The sequence below is a fragment of the Chlorocebus sabaeus genome, chromosome 14 (genome assembly GCF_047675955.1).
Source record: "Chlorocebus sabaeus isolate Y175 chromosome 14, mChlSab1.0.hap1, whole genome shotgun sequence".
NCBI lineage: Eukaryota > Metazoa > Chordata > Mammalia > Primates > Cercopithecidae > Chlorocebus > Chlorocebus sabaeus.
Genome location: NC_132917.1, coordinates 15,151,155 through 15,174,207, shown reverse-complemented (window position 1 = coordinate 15,174,207; position 23,053 = coordinate 15,151,155). Strand labels below are relative to the sequence as shown.

The following is a 23,053-nucleotide window of genomic DNA, read 5'->3' as shown; positions in this document are numbered from 1 at the left end:
TTTGACTCTACATTTCATATTTCCTTAACTACATTGTTCTGCTCACCAGTCTTTTTAATACTTTTTTTGTTTTTTTTGGTAATTTTGTCTTATGCTGATCTCTGCAAGAACAGTTGTTGGTCATTTGGTTGTATAAGCACTGGTTTCAAATTGGATTCCTCTAAGTCACATATATATTTAACATATTTAGTGGACTAAATATTTTACAATTGTAATATGTAGGACTCTTAAGGTCTCTAGTTTTAGTAATCATGTGTGTCACTTATCCTTTTCTAGTCTGTGTGAAGGTATAGCATCAGCATCTTTATCTTTGGATTTGCACATGGCAATGTGGTGGTCGTGTAATTAGGGCCAGTCATCCGTTGTGAGACATCTGGAACGAATGGGGAGAACAGTGCGTGTGGAGTCAGAACACTGGTTCAGGTTCTAACTCTGTGCCACACATTTGCTAAATTACTTCAGTTCCATTTTCTGCATCTGGAAAATAGGAATGATACCCCCTTTCTTCACTCATGAAGTTATGAGAGACCCAAATGAGTTAATGCATGTGAAAGTGCTCTGTAAACTCTGATCATCAGGGAAGAATTCCATGAGGATCCAGGCCACAGAAGCTAACAAAGCAGCTCAGAGGTGCCATCTGCATTTTTATGCTCCTACTAGGATTTGTTTCCTCTTGATGTGTTAACATAGTAACAGGAATACCTGTGGTCTTGGTAATCTATATGAATTTTTAATGGGAAGAGAGAAAGTAATATTTTTCTGCTGGGTACTGTGGATACAAAGTTCTGTTACATATAGCTGCTGCCCTCTGAGAATGTTTACTCTTAGAGAGCCAGGGAAACAAGTAATTATGCTGCCAACACAGGATGTGATCATAGTGCATGGCTTCTGTAAACAGACATTAGAAGACTTGAAGAAAGGCCATGCTAATTTTTGCCTGGGGAATTAAGAAAGGTATCATAAAGCAGGTGGCCTTTACCTTATAGAGAGTTTTGGTTATCTGTTACTGCTTTACGAACCACCCAAAACCTGGTGGCTTAAAAAACAACCGTTTATTTTTCTCTCTCCAGAAAAAGAGAAAAGAGATTTTCTGTCTCCTCTGGAGACTGGGCTCAGCTAAGCAGGTCATGGTCTTTTATGAAATTGCATCAGATCGTGGGTAGGGATGGACTCATGTCAAAGGCTGCATTACTCATATGTCTGGGTACTTGGGCTGGGAAGACTTAAATAGCTGGGGGCTGCTACAGGGCTTTACAGGCAGCTCTTCTCTCTGTGATTTCTGCTTGTACTTTTTCCATTTGATGGTCTCAGGGTACCCAGACTTTCTTCTTGTTGGCTGAAGGCTCCTGGAGTCAGTGCTCCAGGAGAAACCAGCAAAATCTTCAAGGCACTTTCTTTTTTTTCTTGAGATGCAGTTTCGCTGCTGTTGCCCAGGCGGGAGTGCAATGGTGCTATCTTGGCTCACTGCAACCTGTGCCTCCCGGGTTCAAGCGAGTCTCCTGCCTCAGCCTCTCGAGTAGCTGGGATTACAGGCATGCGCCACCACACCCAGCTAATTTTGTATTTTTAGTAGAAATGGGGTTTCCCTATGCTGGTCAGTCTGGTCTCAAACTCCTAACTTCAGGTGATCCACCTGCCTCGGCCTCCCAAAGTGCTGGGATTACAAGTGTGACCACCGCGCCCAGCTGCTTCAAGGCATTTTCAAATCTAGCCTTGATATTTGGGCAGCTTCATTTCCAGTGTATTTGATTCTTGGACGCAGTTACACAGACCTTACCAACTTCACGAGGAATATTTACAGACCCCGCCCGAAGGCACTAATGGGGCTGAAGGTTCTGCTTCTAAGAGGGCTCATTCACATGGCTCTTGGCAGGGGGCCTCAGTCCTTTATGGCTGTTGGTAAGAGGCCTCAGTTTCCTGCTACATATAACTTTCCTTCCGGCTGCTTGAGTGTGTTCTCTCAACATGGCAGCTGGTTTCTCCTAGAGTGATTTGATTCACAAGAAAGCAAAGAGGAAGGTGTAATGCGTTTTGTGATGTGGTCTTGGAAGTCACACACCATCACTTCCACTTTATTTGTAGGACTAAATCACTCAGATGAGCCCTTTGGTTATATTTTTCATTTAATCTACCTGCTCAGATTGGAATTTTCTTGAATTAAAAACAGTTAAATAACTTTGAACTTTAAGATAACTGTTTGGCATACCTTTATAAAAAATTTCCGGCCGGGCGCGGTGGCTTAAGCCTGTAATCCCAGCACTTTGGGAGGCCGAGACGGGTGGATCACGAGGTCAGGAGATCGAGACCATCCTGGCTAACACGGTGAAACCCCGTCTCTACTAAAAAATACAAAAAACTAGCCGGGTGAGTTGGCGGGCGCCTGTAATCCCAGCTACTCGGGAGGCTGAGGCAGGAGAATGGCGTAAACCCGGGAGGCGGAGCTTGCAGTGAGCTGAGATCCGGCCACTGCACTCCAGCCCAGGCGACAGAGCAAGACTCCGTCTCAAAAAAAAAAAAAATTTCCATTAACAACAATAATAATACTCATTTTATGCTTTAATGCATAATTATCTCAGTTCCTTCTTTGTCCTTTATAGGCAGGAATAGGAATCTCATTTTGAAAGTAAGGAGATAGGAATAGAGAAAAGTTAAATAATTATCGAGGATTTCATAGTTAAGAGGTTTTAAGTTAAACCCTTTACTAGTATTCTGTTTCCACCTTTTTTGAGTGGACTTTGTTGTCCTTCATTTCATTCACAAGACCTTTGCATCTGGCTGTTTTCATAGACATTCAGCAGATTTTACCACATCTCGAAACAAAAATTAATTGATCTGATAACATAAGAGAAAGGAATGCGTCCGAATGAGGTTATGAAGGAGACTGAGTAGTTTAGATACCTGGTCTGTTAGTCACGACTCAACCAGAGGAGCAGAAACTGTAGGAGAGATACATGTTAGAGACTTCATTACCAGGACTGGGCTTTTACTACTATGGGGATTGGCTAAGCAAGTCTGAAATCCATAGGTAGTCAGTCAGGAAGAGAAGATCAGGAGCAGGAGGAAACTCTATGGACATGGCCTGAAGCTGTCATTCACAGGTGGGAATCTCTCCCCAACTACCAGTTCTTTCTTTATTTTATTACTTTATTTTTTAGCTTTTTGTTTACAGAGACGAGGTCTCACTATTTTGCCCAGGCCTGGTTTTGAGCCAGGCCTGGGCTCAAGCGGTTCACCACCTGGCTTGAGCCAGGCCTGGGCTCAAGCGGTTCACCACCAAGCAATGAGCCTCCATGCCTGGCCCTAGAATCTTTTTAGAATAGACTTTAGAATAGACTGAGCCAACACTTGCCTTGGATTTTATTTAAACTTAAGAAACAGGCCGGGCGCGGTGGCTCAAGCCTGTAATCCCAGCACTTTGGGAGGCCGAGAGGGGCAGATCACGAGGTCAGGAGATCGAGACCATCCTGACTAACATGGTGAAACCCCGTCCTACTAAAAAATACAAAAAACTAGCCGGGCGAGGTGGCGGGTGCCTGTAGTCCCAGCTACTCGGGAGGCTGAGGCAGGAGAATGGTGTGAACCCGAGAGGAGGAGCTTGCAGTGAGCTGAGATCCAGCCACTGCACTCCAGCCTGGGTGACAGAGCAAGACTCCATCTCAAACAAACAAACAAACAAGCAAACAAAAACTTAAGAAGCACATAAAGAAGATGGATAGGGACACATTTTTCAAAGTTTTATTCAACCCTTTCTGTAACATGTTTGCTTTTTCCTCCAAACCATATTATAGCTTAGAAAATCAAGGATCCTATACATATTTTCTATTTTTTCCTGGAAATATATATATATATTGTTTTGAGACAGAGTTTCACTCCTGTTTCTCAGGCTAGAGTACAATGGCATGATCTCAGCTCATCGCAGCCTCCGCCTTCTGGGTTCAAATGATTCTCCTGCCTCAGCCTCCCAAGTAGTTGGGATTACAAGCATGTGCCACCAAACCCGGCTAATTTTTTGTATTTTTAGTAGAGATGGGGTTTCTCCATGTTGGTCAGGCTGGTTTTGAACTCCTGACCTCAGGTGATCCGCCTGCCTTGGCCTCCCAAAGTGCTGGGATTACAGGCATGAGCCACTGTGCCCGGACATTTCCTGGAAATAATAATAATAATTTTCAGGCTCTTTAAAATATGAAATATTTTAGAATTTTGTCCTTTTTAGCCTACATATCCAAATTACATTGTATTTGTTTTGTAGCGGAATTATTTGTCTTATAATTGAAAATGACATTCTGAATTTAATCTATGCCATTTTTGTGTTTTTCTTTTTTTGAGCCAGAGTCTCACTCTATCACCCAGGCTGGAGTGTGGTGGCACGATCTTGGCTCACTGCCACCTCTGCCTCCTGGGTTCAAATAATTCTCATGCCTCAGCCTCCCAAGTAGCTGGAATTATAGGCATCCGCCACCATCCTAGCTAATTTTTGTATTTTTATTTTTAAAATTTTATTTATTTATTTATATTTTAAGTTCTAAGGTACATGTGCACAACATGCAGGTTTGTTACATATGTATACATGTGCCGTGTTGGTGTGCTGCACCCATTAACTTGTCATTTACATTAGCTGTATCTCCTAATGCTATACCTCCCTGTTCCCCTCACCCCACAACAGGCCCCGGTGTATGATGTTCCCCTTCCTGTGTCCAAGTGTTCTCATTGTTCAGTTCCCACCTATGAGGGAGAACATGCGGTGTTTGGTTTTCTGTCCTTGTGATAGCTTGCTGAGAATGATGGTTTCTAGCTTCATCCATGTCCCTACAAAGGACATGAACTCATCCTTTTTTATGCCTGCATAGTATTCCATGGTGTATATGTGCCACATTTTCTTAATCCAGTCAATCATTGTAGGACATTTGGGTTGGTTCCAAGTCTTTGCTATTGTGAATAGTGCTACAGTAAACATATGTGTGTATGTGTCTTTATAGCAGCATAATTTATAATCCTTTGGGTATATACCCAGTAATGAGATGGCTGGGTCAGCTGGTATTTCTAGTTCTAGATCCTTGAGGAATTGCCACACTGTCTTCCACAATGATTGAACTAATTTACACTCCCATCAACAGTGTGAAAGTATTCCTATTTCTCCACATCCTCTCCAGCACCTGTTGTTTCCTGACTTTTTAATGATTGCCATTCTAACTGGTGTGAGACGGTATCTCTTTGTAGTTTTGATTTGCATTTCTCTGATAGTCAGTGATGATGAGCATTTTTTCGTGTGTCTGTTGGCTGCATAAATGTCTTCTTTTGAGAAGTGTCTGTTCATATCCTTTGCCCACTTTTTGATGGGGTTATTTGATTTTTTCTTGTAAATATGTTTAAGTTCTTTGTAGATTCTGGATATTAGCCCTTTGTCAGATGAGTAGATTGCAAAATTTTTCTCCCATTCTGTAGGTTGCCTGTTCACTCCGATGTTAGTTTCTTTTGCCGTGCAGAAGCTCTTTAGTTTAATTAGATCCCATTTGTCTATTTTGGCTCTTGTTGCTGTTGCTTTTGGCATTTTAGTCATGAAGTCCTTGCCCATGCCTATGTCCTGAATGATATTACCTAGGTTTTCTTCTAGGGTTTTTATGGTTTTAGGCCTAACATTTAAGTCTCTAATATATCTTGAATTAATCTTTGTATAAGGTGTAAGGAAGGGATCCAGTTTCAGCTTTCTACATATGGCTAGCCAGTTTTCCCATCACCATTTATTAAATAGAGAATCCTTTCCCCATTTCTTGTTTTTGTCAAGTTTGTCAAAGATCAGATGGTTGTAGATGTGTGGTATTCTTTCTGAGGGCTGTGTTCTGTTCCATTGGTCTATATCTCTGTTTTGGTATCAGTGCCATGCTGTTTTGGTTACTGTAGCCTTTTAGTATAGTTTAAAGTCAGGTAGCGTGATGCCTCCAGCTTTTTTCTTTTGGCTTAGGATTGTCTTGGCAATGCAGGCTCTTTTTTGGTTCTATATGAACTTTAAAGTAGTTTTTTCCAATTCTGTGAAGAAAGTCACTGGCAGCTTGATGAGGATGGCATTGAATCTGTAAATTACCTTGGGCAATATGGCCATTTTCACTATATTGATTCTTGCTATCCATGAGCATGGAACGTTCTTCCATTTGTTTTTGTCCTCTTTTATTTCACTGAGCAAATTGGATAAAGAGTCAAGACCCATCAGTGTGCTATATTCAGGAGACCCATCTCACATGCAGAGACACACATAGGCTCAAAATAAAGGAATGGAGGAAGATCTACCAAGCAAATGGAAAACAAAAAAAGGCAGGGGTTGCAATCTTAGTCTCTGATAAAACAGACTAAACCCACAAAGATCAAAAGAGGCAAAGAAGGCCATTATACATTGGTAAAGGGATGAAGAGCTGACTCTCCTAAATGTATATGCACCCAATATAGGAGCACCCAGAGTCATAAAGCAAGTCCTTAGAAACCTACAAAGAGACTTAGACTCCCACACAATAATAATCGGAGACTTTAACACCCTACTGTCAACATTAGAAAGATCAACAAGACAGAAAGTTAACAAGGATATCCAGGAATTGAACTCAGCTCTGCACCAAGCAGACCTAATAGACATCTACAGAACTTTCCATGCCAAGTCAACAGTATATACATTCTTCTTAGCACCACATTGCACTATTCCAAAATGGACCACGTAGTTGGAAGTAAAGCACTCCTCAGCAAATGTATAAGAATGGAACATTATAATAAACTGTCTCTCCAACCACAGTGCAATGAAACTAGAACTCAGGATTAAGAACCTAGCTCAAAACCGCTCAACTACATGGAAACTGAACAGCCTGCTCCTGAATCTGGGTACATAATGAAATGAAGGCAGAAATAAAAGTGTTCTTTGAAACCGATAAGAACAAAGACACAGCGTACCAGAATCTCTGGGACACATTTAAAGCAGTGTGTAGAGGGAAATTTAGAGCACTAAATGCCCACAAGAAAGCAGGAAAGATCTAAAACTGACACCCTAACATCACAATTAAAAGAACTAGAGAAGCAAGAGCAAACACATTCAAAAGCTAGCAGAAGGCAAGAAATAACTAAGATCAGAGCAGAACTAAAAGAGATAGAGACACAAAAAACCCTCCAAAAAATCCATGAATCCAGGAGCTGGTTTTTTGAAAAGATCAACAAAATTGATAGACCACTAGCAAGACTAATAAAGAAGAAAAGAGAGAAGAATCAAACAGATGCAATAAAAAATAACGGGAATATCACCACTGATCCCACAGAAATACAAACTACCATCAGAGAATACTATAAACACCTCTATGCAAATAAACTAGATAATCTAGAAGAAATGGAGAAATTCCTGTACATATACACCCTCCCAAGACTAAATCTGGAAGAAGGTGACAATAACAGGCTCTGAAACTGAGGCAATAATTAACAGCCTACCAACCAAAAAAAGTCCAGGACCAGACGGATTCACAGCCGAATTCTACCAGAGGTACAAAGAGGAGCTGGTACTATTCCTTCTGAAACTATTCCAATCAATAGAAAAAGAGGAAATCCTCCCTAACTCATTTTATGAGGCCAGCATCATCCTGATACCAAAATCTGGCAGAGACACAACATAAAAAGAGAATTTTAGACCAATATCCCTGACGAACATCAATGCAAAAATCCTCAATAAAATACTGACAAACCAAATCCAGCAGCACATCAAAAAGCTTATCCACCATGATCAAGTGGGCCTCATCCCTGGGATGCAAGGCTGGTTCAACATATGCAAATCAATAAATGTAACCCATCATAAACAGAACCAAAGATAAAAATGACATAATTATCTTAATAGATGCAGAAAAGGCCTTTGACAAAATTCAACAGCCCTTCGTGCTTAAAAACTCTCAATAAATTAGGTATTGTTGGGACGTATCTCAAAATAATAAGAGCTATTTATGATCAACCCACAGCCGATATCATACTGAATGGGCAAAAACTGGAAGCATTCCCTTTGAAAACTGGCACAAGACAGGGATGCCCTCTCTCACTATTCCTGTTCAACATAGTTTTAGAAGTTCTGGCCAGGGCAATCAGGCAGGAGAAAGAAATAAAGGGTATTAAATTAGGAAAAGAGGAAGTCAAATTGTCCCTGTTTGCAGATGACATGATTGTAATCTACTTTTTGTATTTTTAGTAGAGACAGGATTTCACCATGTTGGCCAGTCTGGTCTTGAATTCCTGACCTCAAGTGATCCACCCACCTTGGCCTCCCAAAATGCTAGGATTATAGGTATGAGCCACGGTACCTGGCCTCTGTGCCTGTTTTATTGAGAATTTACAGTCGTACTGCACAGCAGTGGTACATGACATTTTGGTCAACAACAATCTCATATGCAGTGGTGGTTCCATAAAATTAAAATAGAGCTGAAAATTCCTATCACCTAGTGACATCAGACGTTATAATGCATTATTCACCTTTTTGTGGTGATGGAGATGTAAACTTCCTATACAGCCAGTTGTGTAAGTTTGTCACATATAATTATGTTGGTACATAATTCTTGGTAAAGATACTAAATGACTATGTTACTGGCTTATATATTTACTATACTATGTTATTTTCAAAGGTGTGACTCCTGTTCATAAAAGAAAAAAGTTAACTGTAAAATAGCCTCAGGCAGGTCCTTCAGGAGGGATTCCAGAAGACAATGATATCATAGGAGATGATAGCTCCATATGTTATGGCCCCGAAGTCCTTCCAAATGGTACAGTATGTGGAGGTGGAAGAAAGTGATATTGATGTCCTGACCCTGTTTTTGGGCTAGACTAATGTGTGTGTTTGTGTCTTAGCATTTAACAAGAAAAGTTTTAAAAAGTTTAAAAAAAAAAAAAAAGGCTCAACATTTCAGCTCAGGCCTCTAATCCCAACACTTTGGAAGGTTGAGGCAAGTGAATCACTTGAGGCCAGGACTTCCACACCAACCTGAGAAACAGTGAAATCCTGTCTCTACAAAAAATAAAAATAAAAAATTTCCTGGGTGTGATGATGCATGCTTGTAGGCCTAACTACTTAGGATGCTGAGACAGCAGGCTGCCTTGAACCAAGGAGTTCATGAGGTTACAGTGAGTTAAGTAACTCTTGATCATGCCATTACACTCCAGCCTAGGCGACACAGTGAGATTCTGTTTTTCGTTTTGTTCAGTTTTTTTAAGTTATGGTAACCTATAGTTAACTTATTACTGAAGAAAGACATTTTTTTATTTTTTTTTACTAAATTTCATGTAGTCTCAGTGTGGAGTGTTTATAAAGTCTGCAGTAGTGTGCAGTCATATCCCCGGCCTTCACATTCACTCGCCACCCAACAAACTGACTCACCCAGAGCAACTTCCAGTCCTGTAAACTCCATCCATGGTAAATGTCCTTTACAGAGTTACCATTTTTTATCTTTTGTACAATATTTGTACTGTACCTTTTCTGTGGTTAGATACACATAATTCTTCCCATTGCATTCCAGTTGCCCATAGTATTCGGTACAGAAACATACTGTACAGGTTTGTAGTCTAGGAGCTCTGTACCATATAGCCTAGTTGTGTAGTAGGCTGTACCATCTAGGTTTGTGTGAGTGCACTCTGTGATGTTTGCTCAAGATGGAATTGCCTAATGACACGTGGAATGTATTCCTCTTGCTAAGCAACTCCTGACTGTGTGTTTTTGAGCCTCTCTGTTATGTACATTACTTGATGCTGGGTATTGAGCATCCAACTATGAACCAACCCCTGTCTGCCAAAAGCTTACATTTTAATAGATAATAAAGATTATTAAAAAGATAATCACAATTTTTTTTTGTCCTGATAGCCTACCATTGAAATAAATTGTTTTTAAGCGAGTGAAAAGTAAAGGAATATGTTGCAAGGGCAACAAAAACCTATATTTTATGTAAAATATTTTTAAAAATATTTTCTAAAAATACTTTTGGGAAAATAATTTTAGATCTTTTAACATGAGCTGAATTTTTCTTGTATATCTTTAGACTCTGGAAACTGAGTCTGATAATAAAAGATGAGCACTGTCAGTGAAACTATAAACTTACTTTGTGTTTAAGGGTTTTCCCCCTTTATATGTGTCATTTAAGAACGCTCAAAGGGGAAAATATTTTTAAAAGACCTAGCAAAAATGTTTAAAGTCCCTGTTGGGAGGAAACTTTTTCCTTCATCTACTTTGTTTCAAATGGTTCGTTGGGGGGCCTGTGAGTTAACTGACAATAGACAAGAGAAAAACAAGATTTTTTTTACACATGCATGCAGAAGTCACTTAGTTATTAATAACTCTTGAATAGCAAGAAGTAAGGTTTATATACCAACTTAACAAAAAGGGGGATGGGGTGGGAGGGGCTAGGGCTTCAGTGGGAAAGTATGGAAGGTTCTGTTGGGCTTTTTGATGCTAACTGACAGTCTGTATGCCAACTGAGTTCTCAGGAAACTCCTGTGGAGGGGGTTTAACTGCAGTTCTATTTTAGGGAGACTCTGCTTTATTCAGATAAGATAAATTCAGTCAGAATTTCTTTCTTCATCTTCCATAGCTCAAATATTTTCACTTTGAAATAACCCATATGCCAGAACTGTGATCCCTTGAGCCCCAAATTATTTTCATTCTGTTAGCCTTTAGAAGGAAAAAACATCAAAAATCATTGTTTAATTTAATGTAGACAGTGTGTTGGATAGCATAGTAATGTTGTGGTTGCTGCAGATCACAGGCCGTTTGGCTCCTCCTTTACTGTGTAATAAAAATGAACACAAGCCAGGTGTGGTGGTTCACGCCTCTAATCCCAACACTTTGGGAGGCTGAGGCAGGAGGATTGCTTCAGTCCAGGAGTTCGAGACTGACCCGAGTAACATAGCAAGACCCTGTCTGTACAAAAAATAAAAAAGTTAGCCAGGTTTAGTGGTATGTCCCCTCTAGGCCCAGTGACTCTGTAGGCTGAGGTGGGAGGATTTCTTGAATCTGGGAGGTCGAGGTTGCAGTGAGCAGTGGTAGTGCCACTGCACTTCAGCCCAGGCAACAGAGAGAAACCGCATCTCTAAATAAATACATGCACACACGTACACGGCCAAGCAGCTTTCCCAGACAAGGCTTTTATTTTAGGGGTTGGGCTCAAGCACATGGGAGACAGCAGAGGCACAAGGACTCTCTGTAGACTCCCTGAAAAAAACAGTAGGGATTTTTTGTTGTTGTTTTTTTGTTTTTAGGCAAAGAGCAGGAATTGATATCTGTGGTAAAGTACGCCGGCTGGGCTGGGCAGCGCATGTGAGTGGTAGGGTATGCAGGTCGGTGTTAATTTGGTTGCCATAGTTACCTAAGGTAATGGGTCACATGGTGGTCTGGCTGGTAGCAACAGGCTGCAAATCCATTTCCAGCCTTTGTTCCCCAGGAGAGACACTCCACAACCTTGGTTTGATATTTAGATTTTCTTAAGTCCATTTCCCAGAATTCTTTAAGTAAAAGGCATGGTCAAACATTGTGAGAGCACTGAAGAATGGCCGTTCTCTTGGTATGACTGAAGCCCCAGGGTTAGTGGGTATATTGCCAGCAAGGTCGTGGTGTGGGTTTTGTGATCAGTTGGACAAGAGAAGAAAAAAGAAAAAATACACGAAGGGGGAGCCATATCCCATTCCTATTTATCTCACAGTGATTCTGTTTACACAGGGTAAAGTTAATATAAGACTTGCTTTAAGATATTATAAGTTGTATTTTTCATCCCCATTTTTATATACATACATCTGTGTGATTGAGATCCATGGGTGCTGTTAATGAAAAAATTATCCCTGGTGCATGTTTAAATGAGAGGCTGAGGCATGAGGATCACTTGAGCCCAGGAGTTTAAGACCAGCCTGTGCAATGTAGGGAGACCTGTCTCTTCAAACTAACAAACAAACAAACAAAAAATTGTAAGAGAGACTGCACTATAGGTATAGGGACTACTGCAATAGAATTTTGCAGTAAGAGAGAGAAATTGGGCTTGTTAAAAGTAAACTTATGCACATAAAAATTTCAAAGGGTTTATTTTCAACAGACAGCAATTCATGAATCAGGCAGCACCAAACTCAAAGTGGTTCAAGGCTCTTCTGAGTGGAGGTGATGGGAAAATTTTATAAGGTGTTTGTGGACAAAGAAAATACTTGATTAGTTAATGTGGGTAGTCCCTAGTTAGAGTACAGTTGGTTATTTCTGATTTTACTGTTTCCATTGAGTTGGGTTTTACTTATGTTGGAACCTAAGTTGGGGCAGATGGAAAATTACAAAGAAGAATCATTGGGGTAAGGAGGCATTCTGGTTAAACCACCTGACAGAGTACACATTCTTGCCTGAGGGCTGGCCAGGGTGGCCAGATAACATCTGGGAGTTGGTGGTGGGGATGAGGGATTTGATCAGATATCAGGGATGACCAGATATCCAGTGTGGAGGATTCTGGCTACAACTGACAGCAGAAGTTTTGCTAAAATTGGGCTCTCAAGGATATGTCCAAGGACAGGGCCCAGTAAGGCTCGGAGGAGCCCAATGAGAATTTGTTAAGGAACAATCTTTGCCAGTGCTCGGGACAACATTTGCATTCCAATTTCTAAATAGTAGTTGAATTTTTAATATGAGAAGTTTATTGCTGTATCATCTTTATCCATTCTTTTAATCTGCTGGTCATTATTTTTCAAGCCCCTTTTATAACCTGCTTTCTTTTGGAAACAAATTTTCTTCTCCTTCCCTTACCCTGGTAATACCAAGACTTTTTTGTAGGGCTCAAAACTACCCTGATTTTGGACTTCCTGGTTTGGGTATTTTAATTAGGAACTAATATTAATCATTGATCTCTTAGGAGACTGACGGCAAATTCTATGCTTCATAAGTGGATTGAAAGGTCAAAGCAACTTTTTCCTCTCATCGTTACAAATCCGTCTAATCTCTCTGTTTTATTTCTGAAGTAATTTGAAAGACAGTGTTAACAAACTCTTCTATCAATTGATGTTGCTTGTCATAATCATTAGGTCCTTTGCTTGGACTTATAGGTGAAGACCCAGAAGAAAGGCGGGGACAGGTTCTAGTCCTTTTAGTGGAGCAAGCACTTCGCTTCCATGACTACAAAGCAGCCAATATGCATTGTCAGGAGCTGATGGCCACAGGTGAGTAGACAGCTTATTTTATACTTTGCTCGTATCCTCTTTATGTGATGAATAATGGAAAAGGTCTGTTCTGAAATCAATTGACCTGATTGGTAAGCCAGCCACATTGAGGCTTGAGATACATTTTATGAGCACTGATAAGTATATAGGCTATGTACTTATATGTTGATATAAACATTTTAACAGATTCAGACATTACATTTTATTTGAGATTTTGGTTGCTTTCTAGTCCCTATTAAAAACATGCTTGTAATTTAAAAATAATTTTATGTAAAATATTTTAATGCTATTTCCTGTATTTGTTATCTAAGAGAAAATTTTAATTTTTAGATTATTTAGTTTGTATCTATATAGTCAATATTTCCATTTTTAAATTTTTTTTTAAAGATAGTGTATTAGTTCGTTCTCACACTGCTATAAAGAAATACCTGAGACTGGGTAATTTATAAAGGAAAGAGGTTTAATTGGCTTGCGGTTCCGCAAGCTGTACAGGAAGCATGGCAGCATCTGCCTCCAGGAAGGCTTCAGGGAACTTTCACTCATGGCAGAAGGCAGAGTGGGAGCAGAAGGCTTACCTGGCTGGAGCAGAAGGAAGAGAGAGACGAGGGAGGGACTACACACTTTTAAACAACCAGAGCTTGCAGGGACTTAACTATCACAACTACAGCACCAAGGGGATATGATGTTAAACCATGAGAAATCACCCCCATGATCTAATCACCTCCCCCAAGGCCCCACCTCCCGCACTGGGGATTACATTTCAACATGAGGTTTGGGTGGGACACAGATCCAACCCATGCCAGATAGTGTAGTGCTTTTCAAACCGACATTGAGAAATTGGGAAGGGTTTTGCAACTCCAAAATTCTTCATATTGAAATTCAAATTCAAGTCTCTGCAGGATAATGAGATTTTATTGTAGAATAATTTCTCATTTAAAGAACACATTCTTCAGTGTGATAGGGAGTTTTTTTTTTTTTTTTTTTCTTATCGTGAGCTCTGTACTAAATTGCCAACTTTCCATGGCTATGCTTGAATATGTGAAGGCCCAAACACATCTTTCTACCCACTCTCAATACATTAATAGGGAGTGGTTAAAATGCAGGGCTTCACTTCATGATGACTCATGGAGTTCTACACTAATGATTTGTGTAACTTTTGCATGTGTACTGTTAAAGCAAACCTTATTCTGACACTTGTTATAACAGCAAGGACTATTGTGATGAGTATGAAGACCACTGCAGTAGGGGAGAGAGATTGGACTAAACTCTGAATACAACAAGGACAGCTAGACATTTGTAGCCAACAGGCTAACTGAAGGGTCAGTAGATGGAAAATTAAGAGGAGACATCAAGGGCAGGGGGATCCTTGCTAAAATGATTTAATAGGACCTTGCTGAAGGCCAGCCAGGATGATAAGATATCACTGCTGAGGGATGAGTAATTTGATCAGCCCTTGAGAATTTGAGGATTCTGGCTAAACTGACTTAGTAGGATTTTTGCTAAAACTGGAGTATACAGCCTAGCAAGGCTGGGGGCCAAGGTTAAGGCCTTGTTGAGAAGAGGGCTCAGGGTTGTCTGATTTAAGTTTGGTCACAGAGAGGATCTTTGGCTTTACATCTATGAAAACATTTAAAACTCTCGAAAAATATTCAATATTTTATAACTTCAGCATTAGCAAATTGTTTTCATAAATGAGCTGTGTTCCATAATATTGACCAAGTGATTTTGCAATATTAAATTTAGAATAATTATGGCTCTCTGTGAAAATGTACTGATCTAAATTGTTCATATGGAGAGCTTTATAATAATTTTATTCTGGTAAGAGTAATATCTGAATTAATTTTTACTTTACATATTTAGAAAAAATTATTCTGTACTACAAGTTTTGTACTTAGACAAATAGGCCCAAGGCTGGAATTCCTTCAAATAAGAATAAAAATGTGTTTTAAGAATTCAGAGTATAATGTATAGGAAAAAGATCCCTGCTGGGAGTTGGAGGGTGATTCAGTCACTGTCCTTAGATGTCTATCTTATCTATAAAGTGAGTGATTTTGTATGGGGATCTGTCATAATGTCTCTTTTTTCTAGCACTTTGCAGTTTACATGTGCTTTTACATACAAATGTTACTTAATTCCTTCAACAACCCAAGAGGAAGGTGTTATTCTTGTCCTTTTATAGTAGAAAAAGAATTGTGATACTTTTGGCTCTTTCTTAAAGCTCTCACACCAGTGCTAAGTAGCAGGGTTGGACCAGGCTGTCAGATGTTCTGAATTCAGATGCCTGCCTTTTCACAGAACATCAAATCTCAGTCGATTATTTGCACTTATTGTCAGTTAATCTAAAATTTAACAGAGTTTTTCAGAAACACTTGTCTGGAGTAGCATTGAACTTTCTGGATAATAAACCACCCTAATCTTTCCTAGCTTAGATTTTTATCTGTTTCTGCTTATAAAATAATGTGTCACTAATGACTATGATTTTGCTTTGGTACAACAAGACCTGAGCAGGAAGCTATTGCATTTGTCATCTTAGATTGAATATTCTTCTTCTTTTGGGAATCATTGTTTTTCTCCTTGCCAATTTTGCAGGTTATCCTAAAAGCTGGGATGTTTGTAGCCAGTTAGGACAATCAGAAGGTTACCAGGACTTGGGCACTCGTCAAGAGCTCATGGCTTTTGCGTTGACACATTGCCCTCCTAGCAGCATTGAACTTCTTTTGGCAGCTAGCAGCTCTCTGCAGACAGAAGTAAGTGCTCTCAACAAAGGAAATCCTAACCTGTATGAAATGCATGTTGTTGGGTATGTGTATCTGAGATATGTGGTCATTAAAAAAAAAAAAGTATGAGAATTTTAATTTATGGAAGAAAACTAGATCGTCGCTTATGGGAAAGGAACATGAAAATATTAGGATATAACATAATGTTGCTGGCTTTATAACAGCAAGGAAGAAAGGATACAAGACAGCCTTGAGAAAGATAGAAAGTAATATTAGGAAAGAAATTATTGAAAATAATGGGGAAAGTTAGTGTTGTGAATTAAACATATGCTAAATGGTCATGTAAAATATATCTGAAATCATATGGGTTAAAGTCAGTGGAGCAACCATTCCCTTAGGAAATTGGGAATTGGGGTGGGCTTTGGTTGGGGGGATGCTAAATTTCCTAAAATTCACAGGATAGGTCTGCATAGGAGAGGATAGTGCCCCTGTGGAGAAACACTGTTAAATGTATGAGGAGATTCTAGAATCCACATTTTCATCCCATAGTCATTCTCTTACAGTTGGTAGCTAGTCAGGCAGACATGAGTAAGACAGGAGAGGGCCCCCCACCCCACCAGGAAAGTCAGGTGACCATCAGAGGCGTCAGGCAGTTGTCACACTGCCTCTCTAAAATAATAATTGGTTGCAGCCAGCACCAGGGAAAGACAGTTTCCCTATAGATAGAAAAAAAAACCCTGAAACTGATGATCAGCGCTTCCTGATAAGATCTCAGGAGTTGCCCAGTGAGCTCAAGCATGTTCACTAAGCGGCAAAATGGCGGAGTTTCACCGGCATATGACCTGTGAGGGCATTCCACTGGAAAAGGGAAGAATCCTGCCGCTGAGCTTGCATACAACTCCTGTAAACACACTGGGCATGCTCCTCTCCCATCGCCAGCAGGCCATTGCATGTGTGCACAACCCACCCCAAGGGAAGAGTCAGGAGAGAAGGGACACAAGAACCTGGAAGTATGCCAGGATATGAAGCTCTAAGCCAAAGGTCAAACCCCACACTTGTCCTTCAAATCCCTCACTTGGGCCTCTTCCAGGTGTATCTTCCTTCCTTTCATTCCTGCTGTAAAGCTTTTTAATAAACTTCCACTCTTGCTCTAAAACTCGCCTTGGTCTCTTTTTCTGCCGTATGCTCCTCAGTCAAATTTATTCTTCTGAGGAGGCAAGAATTGAGGTTGCTCCGGGCCCAAACATAGACACCGCCTGTAACAATTCATTACATTGTATATCAGTTTTTTTCACACTTGATCTCCACTTCTGAAACCATTGCATCCTTTTGAAACTGTTTGTGAAGTCCTGAAGTAAGCCTGTTACCAAAGCTAATCATTATGAAAAGGTAATTTTCTTTTTAAAAGTACTTTTTAAATTTCAAGCCTACATTGTGATGAGAAGCAAATTTAAAAACGTTATCTCCTTTACAGCATAGCCTGTTCTTGTTTTAGATTCTTTATCAAAGAGTGAATTTCCAGATCCATCATGAAGGAGGGGAAAATATCAGTGCTTCACCATTAACTAGTAAAGCAGTACAAGAGGTGAGTTACAATGAGGAAGAGGAGTTTGAAAGGTGGCTGAGAGTGAAATAAAATGGGATTACCTAACCTTGTGGATGAGAAGCGTTTTGTGTATGTGTGTGCAGACCACTTTTCTCGCTTTTGTGTGCGTGTGTGAAATATAACATTCATATAAAAAAGTATACCAGAAAATGTTCAGCTCAATAAACTATCATAAAGAAAACACCCGGCCGGGCGCGGTGGCTCAAGCCTGTAATCCCAGCACTTTGGGAGGCCGAGGCGGGTGGATCACGAGGTCAGGAGATCGAGACCATCCTGGCTAACATGGTGAAACCCCGTCTCTACTAAAAATACAAAAAACTAGCTGGGCGTGGTGGCGGGCGCCTGTAGTCCCAGCTACTTGGAGGCTGAGGCAGGAGAATGGCGTGAACCCGGGAGGCGGAGCTTGCAGTGAGCCGAGATCGCGCCTGCACTCCAGCCTGGGTGACACAGCGAGACTCCGTCTCAAAAAAAAAAAAAAAAAAAAAAAAAAAAAAAAAAAAGAAAACACCCATGAAACTACAGGTAAAGAAGCAGTACCTAACCACCTTCCAAATCCCCCGGACCCTCTCCTTATTAAACTACTTTTTTTTCGACGGAGTCTCACTCTTTTGCCAGGCTGGAGTGCAGCGGCGTGATCTCTGCTCACTGCAGCCTCCACCTCCCCAGTTCAAGGGATTCTCCTGCCTCAGCCTCCCGAGTAGCTGGGATTACACACCACACCCGGCTAATTTGTTTAATTTTTAGTTGAGATGGAGTCTCACCATGTTGGCCAGGTTGGTCTCAAACTCCTGACCTTAAGTGATCCGCCCTCGTCAGCCTTCCAAAGTGCGTGGATTACAGGTGTGAGCCACCATGCCCGGCCTTCTGTATTTCATTCCTAACTTTTCCCTCCCTTTCCAGAGATCACCACTGTCTTGACTAATCCTGATAACCAGATTTTTGTGATTTTTGCTTTTGTTTTAAATAATTTTGATATGTACCATAGATACCCTCAATATGATAGTTTAGTTTTACCTATTTTTGTATTTTATAGAAATAGTTATACTTAATGTTATGTTTGTGAGATCCATTCATGCTGTTGCATGTAGCTGTAGTTTATTCATTTTTATTGCTATGTAGAAATTAATTTCGGTATGCATATTACAGTTTATTCATATGAACATTGATTGACATTGGTTTGTTTTCAATTTTGGTGACTAAAAATAATGTGACTGTCATCGTTTGTACGTGTCTCTAGTGTACATGGGCAAACAGTTCTCTCAGGCATGTATCTAGCACTGGAAATATATGTTGTGAGCTATGTATATAATTCAACCTAAATAGATAATGCCAGGTGCTTTTCTTTTGTGTTACTGATTGACTTTGAGAAGTAATGTACAGGATTGCTGGTTACTCCAATCCAGGACATTGCTATTGTTGGTTTCCTAAATTTTGCCTATACTCCTAAGTGTTTAATGATATCTAATTAACTGATTTATATTTTTCTGATTACTAATGAGATGGAGATAGTGCAGGAGAGATCCTCTTTTTGAGGTACTTGTTCGATTCACTTGCTTATTTTGTGTTGGATTTTTGTTGTTTTTCTTTTCCTCATTGAGATTCTTACGAATAAAATTGTCTGTACCAATTAAGTCTATATGTGTTTCAGAATCTTCCATCCTGGGAGAGGAAGGAGGAGGAGTATGCCCCCTGACACCTGTCTTCTTTTGGTCACTGTTTGCCCAAGGGAATTTAACTTTTCATGACTCTTTCTAGAAACATAGAATTAGCATTTTTTAGATCAAAGGCAGTGGCCCAGTTTCTGACATCCCAGCTAGGTAAATTAAGATGTGATGATTCTCTGTATAGATTGGTTTTTCATGAGATTCCATCGAATGGTAAGCTTCACTTTCACAGCGTAAAATGTCCTTTATTTTTCTTGTAACTATTTTGGGAGACACCTATTGTGGTAAGTGAGCTGCACTAACCTTTTTTTTTTTTTTTTTGCTGTATCCATCTTGACAAAGTCTTTAGTATTTGTGTACTCTAAGTTACTTTTAGAACTCTGGTACAAAGCTTCAGTTGTGGAGTCTATTGATGGAATTAGGGCAAAGATACTTAGCTTTTGCCCAGAGTAGAATATATACAACTACCCCATTTTCACAACTCTTTTTTTAATATTAAAATTTAATTTAATGAGCATGGATCTAATATACATGTGTATTCCCAGTTCAATACTAAGTAATCTGATTATCTCAAAGAGGGTTGTAATGTTAATTTTTGCCCCTATGGAATTTTTGCCTCTTCCTCCTGCAGCAGTAACTCTAGGACAGCACTGCCAATAGAACTTTCTTCAGTGAAAGAAATATGTCATACCAGCATTGTTCATCATTGTAGCCACTAGTCACACAGAGCTATTGGGCACTTGAAATATCACTTTTAATGGATCAAATTTTAAATTAAATTTATTTAATTAATTTATTTATTTTTGAGATGAGGTTTCACTACGTTGGCCGGGCCGGTCTTGAACTCCTGGCCTCAAGTGATCCACCAGCTTCGGCCTCCCAAAGTGCTGGGAATACAGGTGTGATGAATCACTGCATCCAGCCTTAAATTGTACTTAGTTTTAATTAATTTAAATTTAAATAGCCACATGAGGCTACTGGCTACCAGATTGGACATCAGAGCTCTAGAAGGTGCAACATTCAGTGGAGGCCGGCATTCAGCCGCCAGCACTGCAGGCCGTGGACTTCTTTTGCTGTTGCCCTCCCTCCCTTCAGATGGCAGCCATAGCATTTTCTAGGGTCCTAGAGTGACGTGGATACGCTTTGTCCTTTGGCATGTTTTGACTTGCAGTTGTACTGATTAGCAACTATTGTTTTCCCTCATTGGATGTGAAAACACATTAAATTTCTATTCTGTTCTCCCTGTGGGATTCAAAACGGTTCTTATACTGGCCAGTGGTCACTCAATGTTCCATGTATTAGGAGGAGTTGTCTTTCAAGGTCCAATTGAAGACCTGCTTTTCATGAGATCTTTATCTGAAGTTTTGTTCCTTTTGAACCTCTCATCCCTCCACAGCTTGTCCAGTCACATCTCCTACTCTGCTTGCGTCTAGCATCATCCCTTTTCATGCCTTTCAAACATCTGTTATGCTCCAGTGGTAGAGAACATATCACCATTTAGTGTTATTTTGTAGAGTTTCCTCTCTGTCTGGAGGACACTTCTGATCTTGTGCTCTTGTGCCTGTCTTGTGCTCTTACCCCTTCCATCTGAAGTATGTTCTTTGTGAAGTTTTCCTTGAGTCCTCAAATTGCCCCCTTCTCTATATTCCCTAAGCGTTCTCTCACTGTTCTGCGTTAGCACTTTGTGGTGTGACTTGGTGTTGTCCGGTCACTGGAGGTGTGCCATCTATCTGTGCTCTTACTGTGCTTCTCAATTAGTGAATGCCTAGGTCACGCTTCATAAAGCTCGCTGGAGACACCAACTGCATAATGATCAGTCAGTGGTAAAAATCAATTAGGAAGTGAATTTTTTTTTTTTTTTTAATTTCCTAAAATGAATTAGGAAGCGGATTTTCAGTCATCATGTGGTGACTACTGAGGTGCTGTGATGTTTTGGCCAGTGTGAGGAGTGTATCATTTTTCTGTTCGGCATGGAATTGCAATGTGTTTGCTAAGCTCAGCTTTATGAATTATTTGGAACCCGCTTGTTCTTTCCAAAATCTGTGAAAAGCCTTTTGTGACTTTGGGGACTTCTATTTTCTGCTTCTACAGTGAATTACAAAGTGTCAGCCTGACCTCTTGGTGGCTTCTTTGGAGTGGGTCATGCTGTGTTACTGCAAGTGGGCACGTGTTACTCTATTAAATCCCATCGGTAAATGAAGGAGACCACTGGTAGTCCTCCACAAGTTCCACCTAGCAAGGAAAAGGAGTTCTTCCAAAATGATTGTCTTTTGCTTTTTTATTTTTTATTTTAAATCTCCTTAAAAGCTTTCCCATCTGCCTTTGTCCCCTTTCAGCAAATTGTAATAGATCTAGATCGCATGAAGTGCTAGTCCAAACCCTCAATGCATGCATTGTGGCTTTGATTTATGAGGCATGTTTCAGAATGTTATAGCTACTATTATTAGGTTAAAATATAGTGCTTAGCTCTAAGATGCCGTGTGTTACACATTAACAGTAGAGGTAATAACCACATTAAATTATCGCTCATAAATGAGAGATGACTTTATGTGTAATCTGCTTTAATACTTAAGACTTTCATTACTTCACTTGTGAAAATGATGTTTATTTATATATCCAAGCAAAATAAAGATGTAATTGTTATGCAGTAGCATTTATGTTAGTACAAATGGAGCCTACAAGTTTGAAGATATTGCTGTTGTCCCTGTAAACAGGATGTTTGTCTATAAATAGAACAAAATGCATAATTTGTGAGTAACTACCAAAATTACAGATTTCCAGTTTCTTATTAATGTTGGTCATTATGCTTTTTAGATGGAACAGTATTCTACCACTTAGAGTATATTAACATTTTGTTTAGCTAGTATTAGGTATATCAATTAACCAATGGCGTTTTCCCTAGATAAATCTAATTAGAGTTAGAAATGGATTGTGTACAAGGTTCCCATTAAAAAATAATTTGCACTGTGGGAAAGTTTGTTATGAGCATTTTAAGTGGCTACAGATTTATATGACTGGACTAATTAATGTTTAAATCTTGAGCATGGGCTAAGTATAGAGCTAGTTTGAATTTATAAAATTATTGTTTAGAAATATTTAAATAAAAGGGAGCAGAATGTCAGTTATATTACAATATATTGGCCAGCATTTACTTTTCCATTCACCAGTTGATGGACATTTGGGTTGTTTCCATTTCTTAGCTATTTTGAATAATGCTGCTCTGAACATTGATGTAAAAGCCTTTGTGTGGAAATATGTTTTGATTTCTCTAGATGTAGAATTTCTGCATTGTTTGTTATATTGTGTTTAACATCTGAAGAAACTGCCAAACTTTTTGTTTTCCAAAGTGTCTGCACATTTTTACATTTCCACAAAGAATATGTTAAGGTTCCAGTTTCTCTACATCCTTGCTAATGTGTGTTATTAACTGACTTTTTTTTTTTTTTTTTAAATTTATTTTACTTTAAGTTCCGGGATATACATGCAGAATGTGCAGGTTTGTTACATAGGTAACATGGTGGATTGCTGCACCTATTGACCTGTCATCTAAGTTTCCTCCCCTCTCCCGCAACCCCTCAACAGGCCCTGGTGTGTGTTGTTCCCCTCCCTGGGTCCATGTGTTCTCATTGTTCAACTCTCACTTATGAGTGAGAACGTGGGGGTTTTGTTTTTTGTTCCTGTGTTAGTTTGCTGAGGATGATGGCTTCCAGCTTCATCCATGTCCCTGCAAAGGTCATGATCGCATACCTTTCTATGGCTGCATAATATTCCATGGTGTATATGTACATTTTCTTTATCCAGTCTATCATTGATGGACATTTGGGTTGGTTCCATGACTTTGCTTTTGTAAATAGTGCTGCAATAAGCATATGTGTGCATGTGTCCTTATAGTAGAATGA

General features: G+C 39.7%; 1 protein-coding gene across 2 annotated transcripts in view; it reads left to right on the top strand.

Annotated features, from left to right (window-relative positions):
• The window catches only part of NBAS (NBAS subunit of NRZ tethering complex), a 414,675-nt gene that overhangs the window by 218,818 nt on the left and 172,804 nt on the right, over positions 1-23,053 (top strand). For both annotated transcript variants that reach the window (XM_038006212.2, XM_038006211.2), the window contains exons 33-35: positions 13,054-13,167; positions 15,757-15,914; positions 17,380-17,469. In XM_038006212.2, the coding sequence (XP_037862140.2) occupies positions 13,054-13,167; positions 15,757-15,914; positions 17,380-17,469 (362 nt within the window). The remainder of the gene's footprint in view (positions 1-13,053; positions 13,168-15,756; positions 15,915-17,379; positions 17,470-23,053) is intronic.